The following is a 13,627-nucleotide window of genomic DNA, read 5'->3' on the forward strand; positions in this document are numbered from 1 at the left end:
ACTCAAGTCTGAACCTCTGCTTCATGATGTAAACGGGAATCACTCAGGACCCGTCCCAGCGGAGAGGAAAGATTTTACTTTAGCTTTATTCCAAGCAATGAGGCCACCCCGAGGCATGACATTCGCAGGTTAGGAGGGGGTAGTGATACCGGGTGGAACTAAAAAGGTGCCATTGTGCAGTGAGTCTCATATCGCATAGTCTTAACTGTTTATTTCCGGAATGAAACTTTTCTTTACCACACTATTCAGCACCAATCCCGCCATTCAGTCAATTGTAAGTACATATAAACAAGATCTTGTTCAGAATTGGCTTTATTGGATTTTCAGAGGTTCAACAATGTTTTTGAAATTTAATAATTTTCTAATAAAATGCTAAATTGGATGGAATCAGTCTAATTCGAGTACTCTGTTCCTGAGGTTAAGTGAGTAGGTTGCAGGCATCTCAGCAATGCGATCCACATGTTCTTCAGTGCTGGAGTAGTTTAGTTTTCTCCTTTCAGCACAGATGCCAGCTCACCATTCTCTTTCAGCTCCTGTTAAACAAAACAAACAGTTTCCCATCCATTATGAAACACCTTCATGGTTCATCAACTACAAGTGACCTTTTGTACATTCAGGTTCAGAGATGTTTCTGACTGCCTGTTAACTGTAGAGCTGCACCTGCCCTCTGCTGGAGTAAAGCACCAACTGCAGTACATCTCTACAGGCAGATGATAAAACACTCCATTCAAAAGTTTGGGATCTATTTTTATTTTATTTTTTAAATCAGCAAAGCCACATATAACCTTACAAAAGTTTTCCAATTCAAATAAATGAGGTTTTATTGACATTTCTATTCATCAAAATATCTTGCATCATGGTTTGCACAGAAATAAATGGCAGCAGAACTGTTTTCAACACTTTTCAACCCTGGCTGCTGAAAATTCAGCTTTTTCATCTCAAAAATGAATTACATTTTAATAAATATTTCAATAGAAAACGCAATTGTTTTACTGTATTTTTGATCAAATAAATGCAACCGTGCTAAGCATGTTTACATGAAACACACCAAACTTTTGAATGGTAGTTTACTGTATATCAGATTTTGATCTGCTCTTTAAATCTCTATACCAATGAGCAATCTGAAAAAAAAAAAAAAAACACCAAAACAAAAAATAGAATTACTATTTTCCTATTAACTACATTCGTTACAAATGAAGCATTATAAATGCAATGCTGTTTGTAGTGCCTAATTCTAAATGTATCTTTATCATCTTAGAAAGGGGATTCAGGTTAAACGCCTTTATGTATTTCACCTTGACTATGTCCAGGCCTCCGATTAGTTCCCCTTTAACATACACTTGGGGGTACGTCGGCCAGTTGGAGTACGTCTTGAGTCCTTGTCTAACCTGTGGAAAACAATCAGAAGCGCACGACACGCTTTGGCTAAAAACACAAAATACTGATCATTTATTAAGGGACATTAATATAGCAAAAGTAAAATTGTATTATAAACATGATTGCTTAATTGTTATTTAATTATTCAGTTTGTAAGGAGACACGGGATTTCTTGAAGTTGCTTTGGCAAGACAACGTTTACTAGGAATGGAAACAAAAACTTAAAACTGAAGCAACACTCACCTCTTCATCTCCCAATATGTCAAACGTTTCATACTCAACTCTGAAATAATAAAAAAAAACATGCTACTTTAATAACACACATCTAGTCTTTCAGGAATTCATAATTCACTCCAAAAAGAGCTTCCAGTCTCAGTTAAATGACACTGTACGTGAATATTCTGGAATTGTAAAAGTCTCTCACCCCGCGCTGTTCATTATTTCAAGGATCTGACGGCTGAATCCACATTTGGCAGCCTGAGTATTCACAAAGACACAAGTTAAGAGAGTGAAAACGCTAGAACATCTTTCACATCATGAAAGGCTGCAGTGAAGCGAAACCCTGCGCTTGAAAGCCAATCAGAGGAAGCAAGTTTTTAACACCATCCAAAACACACGCAGACTACTGGAGAAGTTTAAAGAACAGAGTACATAAGATTTGAGCGGCTCCTCTGGGCCCAAACCAGCACAGAACCAAACTTGCATTTAGAAACTTACAAACCTACAAAAGATATTCTGAAGTGCGTCTCAATAACTAAGGGAAAAAGAGTAGGTAATAGAACAAGAGAGACAGTCAGACGAGAGAAGAGAGAGGTCTCATGGGGAAAGACTTTAAACTACTGCAAAGAATCCATCCGTCTTTCATGTGTGAGTGTTAAAGATCAATGCAGTTACGAGGAGAGAGGTGAGGGGTCTTTCTCCTCCATTAAAGAAAGAGAACGCAGCTCTATCAGCGCCGGAGCCACCTGATATCGATTTCTAGCACCGCTTTACCACTGCATGCTTTCTTTTACTGTACGTTAAAGGAAAAAAGTTCACTCAAATAACAACTTTCTGTAATTATTTACTCACTTTTATGTCTTTTCAAACCCACATGACTTTGACTTCTTCAGTGGAACACAAAGGCAGACTTTTGCACAGCAATATTACTTTCTTAATGTTCTAAAATAATATTTTATCAATACATATACTATGAAACAATTATTACATTTTTTCTTCATTGGAGAATATATTGAACAAAATGTTCAAGCAGTGTTACTTTATCATGATTTAAAATAAATAGTTTATATTAATCGTTTTAAAATTCATAATAATAAAAATAATAATGCTGCTATTATAATCAGGTGTAAAAAAAATTATGTTGTTTTGGGTGAAGCAATATAAATCACTACAATAAAAACTAAAAAATAAATATAGAAAAGATTGAACAAATTTAAATGAAAACTCAATTTATAAATATAAAAGCTAATACAAAATATTTATAAAAAGTACATAAAACTAAAATAACACTGAATAATAATAATAATATTTTCTAAATAAATGCAAATAAAATGCACTGAATAATAATAATAATATTTTCTAAATAAATGCAAATAAAATGTTTAATTTAACCCTCTCAGGCTCAAATTAAGTTTTAGTAACAAGTTTTTAGTACTCCAGATACATAAAATATGTATCTGGAGTAATAAGGTAGTTGCAAAATCAGCAACGCCTGCCTTGAGAGGGTTAATTGAAAAATATTGTTATTTTTGGACGGCTTTCAATGTAGAAAGAAGAAAGAATGCTTTTTATCATTTGAAGGCATCTAGCAGCTAGTTGACCCATGCTAACCAGCCACTGGTGATTCCTAAAAGACCAACTACTTCGATTAACTAAAACTGCGAACCAACTCTTGGGTCTGTTCTTTACAAACACAGCTGACTCGAAATAATTCTGTATGTTTGCAGCAAGACAGACATGGTCACTATGAAGCTGGTGTATGAAAAAGTGCTCCGCTTGAAAACATAACAGCATATGGATTCCTAATAATACGAGGCTGAATTTTTGGGGCGATTTATGACTTCAACATCCCCTGCTTTCTCCTCACTCGTTTAAACCGAGAGAGAAAGAGAGTATTTAAGTTCACTCACCTCTTTATTGCCTTTCATGAAGAGCATGACGGGGGATTTATTGATTAGAGATTTCAGCCTGTCAGAAGAGAGAATGTTTAAACAAGTCCAGTCGTACAGAGCGGGCGTCTGAGCGAGCATGTATCTGTCTTCACCTGTTTTCCAGTGAGACGGTCTTGGGGAATGTATTCTCAAGTTCTCCCGATTCAACCAGCTCCTGCGGAGGATATAAAATATCTCTGAATCCGAACTTGCTTTGAACTCGACTCACACATACACACTACACACTCTCCTCTCATAACTAACAGCTCCCTGCTGAGGTATTTTACCTCTCTCTAAAGGTAAATTCACATCTTAATGAGGAAGGGCCTCTAAGACTCTTGAGAGAAGAGAGAGAGGATGGATGCTGGATAATCTAGCCCTCCTCTCTCAGCGGGAGTGCTCTGCTTGCTTTTAGCAGTATGAGCTCGCTGGGAATGTAGAGCAACATACAGCTAATAACAGCTAGCTGAGAACACACACGCCGTTAAAAACAGGAACTCTTAAGATAACATGCATGGGATAAAATGCACAACATCATGCAACGTAGAAATCTTGCAATCTGTAAAAATAGGGAAATATCTATAGAAAAAAAAGCATTGCTATGCACCAATCTTGCATCTCGTACCTTTATGATGTCCAGTCCTCCAATGAGTTCTCCATTGACGTAGACTTGTGGATAAGTGGGCCAGTTGGAGTAGGTCTTGAGTCCCTGTCTGACCTCCTCATCCGAGAGAATGTCAAAAGTGCTGTACTGTACATTGTGGTCCTTCAAAATCTGAACTATTTGACGACTAAAACCTGCAAATAATGCAACAGACATGCGTTAAAGATTAAAAAGAATATCAGCTGTAACTCTGTTTAGTGTGCTTTTATGCTTTTTACTAGCTTGCACTGATTTAACTAAAAATATTTAACTAAATTCTTAAAAGCAAATTATATTATATATTTAATGTCAATACAATCACAACAAATGTTTTCATTAGTCACAGCAAAATTAAAATGTATTTTATTATTAAGCTATTAATAATTCATTAAATTCACAGTTAAGTTTGCTTGTGTGCTTTTTAATACTTTGAACTTTTTAACAGCTTTAAAGGAGGGAACTGAAATTATTTTATAAAACTTTTAAATTATATTTTTTTTTTTCTCGTATAAAACTAATAAAGTTTAGTGTGCATATATATAAATATAAATTTCCATTTTTATTTTAATATCAGTTAAAGTTTTAATCATTCTGTTGTTTTTTTGTCCATTTTATTATATATTTTTCTGTATAGTTTATTAATTTTATTATTCTGTTAATTATTATTATTATTATTATAGCAGTACATTATGCTAAACAAAGTTACTATGATAAATGTTGTCTTGGCAAGTAGCTGAAATGAAAACTTATATATATATATATATATATATATATATATATATAAAATGGTTTTAGTTTAATCACCCTGCTACACTTACAACAAAAGGCGTTTCTTTTTTTTGTTTTTAGTCACACAGTGAGTAAAATTTGAAGTAAAATCTGCAATCATAATGAATTACTAATTTGTCCATTTATAGATACTACGCAATATTGGGCAACACAACTGAAAGCTGGAACAAAATTTCCTGATTTCTGAATTTTAAATAGCAGTTCAGTTTATATGGATGACTACCAGACAAAAATGAGAGAAGATAAAAGAGAGAGAGAGAGAGTGTGAGTGTGTGTGATATTAGATGGGAGGAGACAAAGAGAACAAGAAGCAAGAGAAACAAGGAGTGAGCGAGAGAAAGAAACAAGATCAGGAGAGAAAGAGAGAAAGATGTGCGAGGTGATGTGTAGAGTCTGTAGCCCCTGCAGTAAAACACCCATTTTCATCTCGTGTGGCTCATGAGGGAATTCATTATAAAACAGCTCCAGGCGCCTCACTTGTGCTTATGCATTTGCTGGTATATTAGCTCGACTCTATCAGAGCGGGCAAACAGGCGGGCAGCTGCTTTCTCTGGCTCCGGGCGAACTCCACCAGACATGCTGCATTGATTGCCGAGTTCTTTCCCCCTCTATGCCTGCACCTACAGGGGACGAAGACCACTCGCTCTGGCCGACTCCGCTCCAGGAGAGGGGCGATGTTACAGCCTCGTTCCTCCTTTGAAGGACAACCCACTCAGAGCGAGAAAGGCTGAGAGATCCGAATTGACACATGGACCCTTAACCTTTTAATTTGACATGCATAACCGCTTTAGAGTTAGTGTTAGCAGACCACTTGATCATTTGGCACAACGCTCGTATTGGAACAAAAGAGTGCATTTACGTTTAGAAGCCAATGCACGCCACCGACAGGCATGGCTCGCTCTCTGTGCATTATTTCTTGATTTGGATATCAGCCAAGTGAATGAGAACATCAATAAGCTTCAGCATTAGAAAATCTCCGAGCCGGACCGACCCAATGACACCTAGCGCGGCTTCAAATAACATCAACGGCGTCGAGCAACAGGTTCCGGGCTCAGAGACGAAGCGGCGTAAACTCTGAGGATCTTCTATTAATAAAGCAGAGCTGGAGGAGCTGGCAGCCGTTGAAAGCCCAACATCACGTTTGAGATTAGAGTTCAATATCGTTCTTATTTTGATCTCAGGATGGCAAACGCCAGCATTCCCCCAGACCTTCCTCTTTACACAGACAAAACGTCAAGCGCTAAACTGCGCCTCAGTCCATGACCAAATATGCACTTTGAACTATCAACAGTATTTTGTTTTGAACGGGTGAAATTAATACGAGGATGTTTTCCAATGCCGAACCACACATTTTTGTGTTAGTTGGAAAGAAAAAAAAAGAATGCTGGAAAATCCACGAATCAAACAGAAATAAAAAAGATCAAGCTGACAGCCTAAAGTTAAAAAGAACTAAAGACTAAAATACTATTAAGTGATTATTAAGCTGTCACTGTCAGGATTTAATAAGTATAACTTTGACTTACAAAAGCAGAACATGTTCCTTTTTGAGAGCGACTGCATATCAACAAATGTTTGATTAAGAAAAGGGGTTTGTTCACCCTTGTGTCAGCTTTGAAAGCTACCAGCAGCCGTCAACAGAATGTCTCTTTTCAATTTAAGCGAGTTTCAAGTAAATACAGACCGTTTTCTCACACTGTCATAATGCATTTCTGTTATTAACATCATAAATCAAGCAGTTTCATTTAAAAGGTAAATTTATAACACTACACTTTTACATATTAAACATTAACTGAAAGAAAACTACCGTATTTTCCGGACTATAAGTCACACTTTTTTTTACAGTTTGGCTGGGTTATAGTCAGGTGCGACTTATTTATAAAAATTAATTTGACGAACCAAGGGAAATGAACCGAGAGAAATGAACCAAAAGAAAACATTACCGTCTCTAGCCGCTAGAGGGCGCACTATACTGCTCATTGCTCCTGTAGTCTACACTGAAAACATAGAGCGCCCTCTCGCGGCTGTAGACGGTAATGCTTTCTCTTGGTTCTAAATAAATGCGACTTAGGTTCAGTGAGACTTAGGATGAGGAAAAAAACGTGACGTATTTTTGGACTGATGCGACTTATACTCAGGTGCGACTTATAGTCCGAAAAATACGGTAGTTACACTGAGTCCGTGTTTTTAATGCAACGGCTGGATTTTTTCTATTGCTATTAGAAAGAATGGGAACACAGTTAAATTTTTTGCAGTTTCCATTCAGCGCTATAGAGGTTTATACAACTAAACTTCCAAAACAGCGCTTTTATGGTCCAGAAAAGCTAATAATAATACAAATTTGTCAAATTTAAATAAATCAATAAATGTGGTGCAGCTAAGCCAGAGCATGGCGTTAACAACAAGGCCATGAGTTCGATTCCCAGGGAATGAATGAACTAAAAAAAAAGTATACCTTGAATGCAATATATTAAATTTTATATTTCATTTATTTTTTGCTTTATTTGTTTCCCTACATGAAATGTGAGCATTAAATAACATCAGAGAAGCATGAACATGCAAATGTGCATTTAACTATTAAAATATTACCTTAAAATATCAGCTGGTATTTTCAAAATAAATAAATACTTTGGGAATCCCTGCTATACACACAGCACGAAACATGCATAAAGTTGTTTAAGTAGCGATGCAACATGGCAAAAAAGTAACTGAAAGCATGCTGCATTGTGCTGCAGCATCTTTATTGACGCTTTTCACCAAAATTGAACTTTTTTTTCCCCTAACCCGTTGCTTTCTGCATTGATTGTAATGGGATCTATTTAGACTATACAAGTTTTTCTAATCAGTTGGAACTCTGGTTCAAACCAAGCCAGAACAGATGGAAACTGGAATATAGTGGCTCATCCATACAGTCGTCCTTCGCATTTAAGAAAGAAGTAATGTGCTTCTCTCTCCGTCCTGTTCCTGCAACCTTGATTTGTCTCAGTCCATCGCCAGCGGTTGCTCTAACTAACCCGCTGACCCCATGTTAATTTATGCGAGCGAGTGTGTACGTGTGTGTTTACCACAGCGAGGCTCCTGGGGCGATCCCTTCATGAAGAGCATGCAGGGTGCGGCGTTGATCAGCCTCTTCAGTCTCGCGTTGAGATCCTCTTTAGGGACGTCCCCCGCCCTGGCAGCCCCGCCCCCACCGGACCCCAGCCGCTGCACCTTATTGGTCAGCTCAGGGGCATGCGCACCATCCAACCTGTCAATCTTCTCACCGCCCTAAGGGTTGTCGGTAAACAAATAAATAAAAAAAAAAAACACTCAAGAGTGAGTAGTGATAGATTGAGAGGGAGGAAAAAAACAGCATTAATTTTTTAGGATGCTTGCCAGTTTGTTTAGATTGTTTGCAGGGAGAGAGAGAAAACAGGCCGCAGGCTCTCCTGGTCCTTTGACATGTTACGCCGAGAGAGGGAAAGTCTTGCCAAGCCGTGTGTTTGTTTAACCTCCGATCATTTCTCAGTTGCTTGATTCTAACACAAGGAGATTTTGCAGCTCACATTACTTGATCGTTAAACTCGAGCTTCCCAACAGGCTCCGTTTTTTTAACCTGGCCTCCCTCTGCTAAATAAACACAAAACACTACCGCAGCACACCTAACATAAATACAAGCTGTGTGTACAGAAAAAACGCAATCTGGCATAGATCAGCGTGCTTTACGCAAACATAAAGAACACAGTGTAGTTCTGAACTTCATACTATAGAAAAAGGACAAAATGAGAAATTAAAACGGACTAAATTACTCATTAAATACATTTGGTCTTAAGCGCACAATATTCTAAAACAAAATACGTTTTTATTTTCGCAAATCTTTTTTTTTTTTTATGTTTTAACTTACTTCATCTGTGAAACAACTTTTCTGCTGATGTAATGAAGGCTGTGTGGGCGGGGAAAACTAATACTAACAAATGATATTATAACCTAACATTCACAATCCGAATCAAATTCACATGATGATAATCAATAAGTTATACAAGTCACCATTTTTATATACAAAATAGCTTCCTTTGTACATAAGTCACTTTTAATGTTTAGTGAAAGCCATTTCAAGTTTGCAGTCTGAATGCTACTTCCGTAACAAGGCATATTTCTAAATAAAATAGTAAAAAGTATAAAACAAACGAGCTTAACGAAATAATTCACGCAAGTACCTCTCCTAAAATACGCTTCATATTTCTGCTTCTAAAACCTTGGCCAAATTATTTTTGTGGTAATTAAAATGAAGCTCCTAATGCTGTACATTCTGCAAGGAAATCAGATCAAGAAAATGAAATTACCTAAGGAAAAAATACACTATTAATCCAAATGCATTAAAATGATCAAAAGATTAAAATTTCAGTGGTGTTCTTTCCTGGCCTTCTTCCTTTTTTTTTTTTTTTAATTGTGGAAATATTTCACAGAATTACAGTTTCACTGTCTTTTTGATCACATAAACTTCAAGGACACTTCTTTCAAAAACGTTTAAAAAGCCTTACCTGCCCAAAACTTTTAAAAGGTTCAAATATTAAGTCATAAATATTTATTTTTCCTATTTGTGATTGAACTAACATCCCACTCTCTTAAAAAGTAAAGAATTGCCTTCATTATGTTAAAAAAAAAAAAAAAAAACATTTTAGGTAAATCTGAGCATAGCTGAAGTCAAATGTTGAAGTTTTACCTTGAAGAAGAGGAAGGTGGGAACTGAAGCGATCTCATACTTCTCAGAAACCTCCGGGACTGCCTCTGCCTCCAGCTAAAAACAGAGAGAGAGAGAGAGCTACTGTACTAATGATTCTTTATAATTCACATTAATAAAACATCAACTTCTCAAACATAAAAATCCCATTTAAGACACAATAAAAAACATTTCACATGAAACTGAAAACTAACACTTACAAATCTAAACTCCAGTGCCTCAGCTATAACATGTCAAATGCTGACACACTTCATGATGAATTGGCTTCTGATAATGATTAAATGATTGAAATTTGTTTTGTGGACATAAACTTTACCCTCAAAATGAATTTCTTTAAAGAACTAAAAACTACTATAAAAAAAGATCCAATTTTATTCTAAGGAATTCAACACTATTTATTCCATATAGAATATAAAAGGGCTGATTTTGCTTGAAGAAGTCTTCTGCTCTGCTGACTGGGTGATGAAGGCAGTATTACACCTAACAGAGGGAAAAATCTCTCTCTGCCAGTTTAAGGCCATGAGGAAGGTAAAGTCATTCAGAGCCTGAGGCATCTCATTGTGCTCCACTGGGAGAAGGAGAGCAGCTGGATCTGTGTTACTGGAGCTAGAGCCGTTACGCCATCATTTAGAGCCCAGTGCACATAGGAACATTTGCAAGAATAATGGCCATTTACAAACAGGTATCTCAAACACAACGTGCCATCTGTGACTGGTCAAACAAACAGAGTTCCACACCACTGGTTGAGCCATTCCTGGTGTGAGGGCTGGTTTAGACCATCAGACACCATCAGAATGTTTTTGACTGGGCCACAGTACTGTACACTTTCAGGAATGGCTTACACACAGTTATTTCACTGCACTGATATGGGATGAGAGAAAGAAAAAAAAAGAAAAAAAAAATCTTAAAAAATGCAAAGGCACAATATTTTCTTTCCTTTTTCCCAAATATGCAACATAGGTACCTGTAAATTGTTTTCTCAATTGGGAAAGAAAAAAATAAGGAAAAATGTAGGATGGGACTTCATTTTGTCCATCCATAATTGATTGGATCATTGCATTGGAAATATTTATAATAAATACTGCAATATTCCATTAAAAAAAACTATATATAGAGTATATAACCTATATATACTCACATAAAGTACGTATTTTTTAAATATTTAGAAAAAGTTATTTAATATATTAAATTATTTTTATGAAATTTATACATGCATGTATGTGTATTTATATATAAATAATAAATATACACAGAATACAGACATCTTTTATTTTGGATGTAATTAATTGCGATGAATATAAATATATCCATTATAATTTCATTCAAAGATGTCTGTTCTTTGCCCCTCTGCAAAGTGATATCAGATATCAAACCAGATATCCATAAAAATAATAATAATATTGACAATTACTTTGCAATGAGAGACAAAATATTATATTCAAAACACAGTTGGTTTTAGCAGCCAGATATGTAAATCTTTGGCCAGTCACTGGTGTGATTTGGGTCTACTGGATTCTTTGGGAAACAAACCTTCTTTTTAACCAATTCTGCTAATGATACAGAAACTAGTGTCACAATAATATCTACCCACATTGTGCACAAATGAAGCATGACAATTATTGGTGAAATGATTTCCAGTATGGATGTGAGGGGCTGTGGTCCTCCTACCTTCACAAACATGGTGTGTTTGTGCTCTTTGGCTAATTCTGCCATCACATCGTTCATCTGTGAACACTGCGGAGCCCATGGCGCATGGAAATGGACAACGGTGAGGGACCTGAACAACACAGAGTAGGAATGAGCTTTAGATCACAGACTCTCAGATCCAGAGATAGGGAGGATTGTCTACATATATAATGCAAATCCATGTATATCTGGACTACATGTGTTCATTTAAATGTGAATATAGAGTGTAATGTAGATTTAAAAAAAAAAAAAAAAAAAAAAATAATAATAATAATAATAATAATAATAATAATAATAATAATATATATATATATATATATATATATATATATATATATATATATATATATATATATATATATATATATATATATATATATATTATAATCATTTGACATGACAATCATCTGAAAATTATTTATAAAGACATTTAATGTATTAGCATATTTTTCTGAAATATATACATGCATGTATGTGTATTTATATATACATGATAAATATACATAGAATACAGACATATGGAAACAAAACTTTTATTTTGGATGTGATTAATTACGATAAATATATACAAATATATCCATTATAATTTCATTCAAAGAAATCTGTCCTTTGCCTCTCTTCAAATCCATAAAGATAATAATAATATCAATAATTACACTGCAATGAGAAACAAATTATTATATATATATATATATATATATATATATATATATATATATATATATATATATATAAAAGACTAGGTAGGAAAAAAATAAAATACTACTTAAGTAATGACCAATCAAAAGAAATCGTGTCTAATTTATATAATAATAATAATAATAATAAAAATTATCCTAAGTGCCTTAAAGCAGACTTATTAGGAGCATTTTTGGGTTGTGCTTCACATCATGTCTAACACTTTTAAGGTCTGAACATACTTCTTTACTGAGACCAGCTCAGATCATGAACACTAGACTGCACTAACTCAAACAGTAAATTGTTTAATTATCTAATCATTTGTGTGTTAATAATTGCATAACGTTTTCTCTGCAATGTTTCCAGATAAACAGGCTCTCCCAGTATTCAATGAAGAACCAAAATTAAAATTGTGGATGGTTGTTGATGTAGACTAGTAAAGGGGATAGTAAGGTCTGTGATTATTATCAAGTCATACTATTTGCTGAAAAAAAAAAATTCAAATTCTCATTCAAGTTGAGTTTTGACATGAGGGGCACTGACTGATATTGACTATCAAGTCCAGAAGGATTCATTGTACACAGTGTCTACCATACAGTCAGCCTAAAGAGGTCTGGATATTAGGAAAGATCGATAGTAATCATAAAAGAAGACTTGCAAAGAGGATTTAACAGACAGCTGAAATTAAATGCAGTGTTAAAACAATCTGCCAAAACCATGTCATCCAGATATGATTCATTGTTACAGATTTGCATCGCATTTATTTCAGTTTTTATGAACAGGCCATCGGTTATTTCAGTCTATTCGATCGAAACGAAGTCTGTAAACGTTTTATTCCCGTGCGTATGTGTTAAATTGGTTAACTGTATGTTCGGAATGAATCGTATTTCGTGATAGACTTGACAAATTATTATTTATTCACTTACTTGCTGTTGTTTTTTAACAATGCCTCAAACTGCTGCAGTGAAGTCGCGTCCGTGAGGTTCGCCATATTGCCAGACGTTACTAAACGATCATTGAACCACCCCATCAGGATCAGGACACTGTACTGAAGCAAAGCATTACTAAATAATATACGATAACATCGAACACGGACGCTGTTTATAAAATCATTTGAATTATATACACAACGTATTACGTTTTAAGCCACCTTTTCCGCTTTCTTCCATCTTTCAGAGGTGAATTTTACAGTGTGTTGCAACAAATAACCCGAATTAGTACCTGCATCAATCTCTTTCGTTTGAATATTGTTTTTTTTTTTCTAACAATTATTGCACAAAATCACATACGGACTATTCTCATGATAGTTTTGTGTAATTTTATAAATTCTCAGTCCCCAGTCACTTTTTTAAAATAGTAAAATAAGGGTGAGACTAAGAGCAAATTATAACTTTTTATTTTGAGGTGAACTATTCCTTTAAATTACATTGGCTGACTCATTCGCGCTCAGTGGTCTCTCGTCGAATCATAATGCTTTATTTGACGTAGCCCCGCCTCCGTGATCCCGTACTATTCACCGATTGGTTGGGAAAACTGTATGTCTCTCATCTTGAACGATACAGGAACTTATAATACGGAATAAAAGCA

General features: G+C 35.3%; 1 protein-coding gene across 1 annotated transcript; it reads right to left on the reverse strand.

The window, feature by feature from the left end:
- Positions 1-294: 294 nt before the first annotated feature.
- On the reverse strand, positions 295-13,088 carry LOC113099046 (glutaredoxin 3). Its single transcript, XM_026264095.1, has 11 exons — positions 12,967-13,088; positions 11,345-11,453; positions 9,659-9,733; positions 8,022-8,223; positions 4,153-4,325; positions 3,641-3,702; positions 3,507-3,564; positions 1,802-1,854; positions 1,621-1,660; positions 1,296-1,388; positions 295-533 (listed from the first exon to the last, which is right to left on the reverse strand). The coding sequence occupies exons 1-11, from the start codon at positions 13,068-13,070 to the stop codon at positions 483-485; spliced, it is 1,020 nt and encodes a 339-aa protein (XP_026119880.1). The 5' UTR covers positions 13,071-13,088; the 3' UTR covers positions 295-482.
- Between the last annotated feature and the right edge of the window lie 539 nt (positions 13,089-13,627).

The sequence above is a fragment of the Carassius auratus genome, unplaced genomic scaffold (genome assembly GCF_003368295.1).
Source record: "Carassius auratus strain Wakin unplaced genomic scaffold, ASM336829v1 scaf_tig00216849, whole genome shotgun sequence".
Classification (NCBI taxonomy): Eukaryota; Metazoa; Chordata; class Actinopteri; order Cypriniformes; family Cyprinidae; genus Carassius; species Carassius auratus.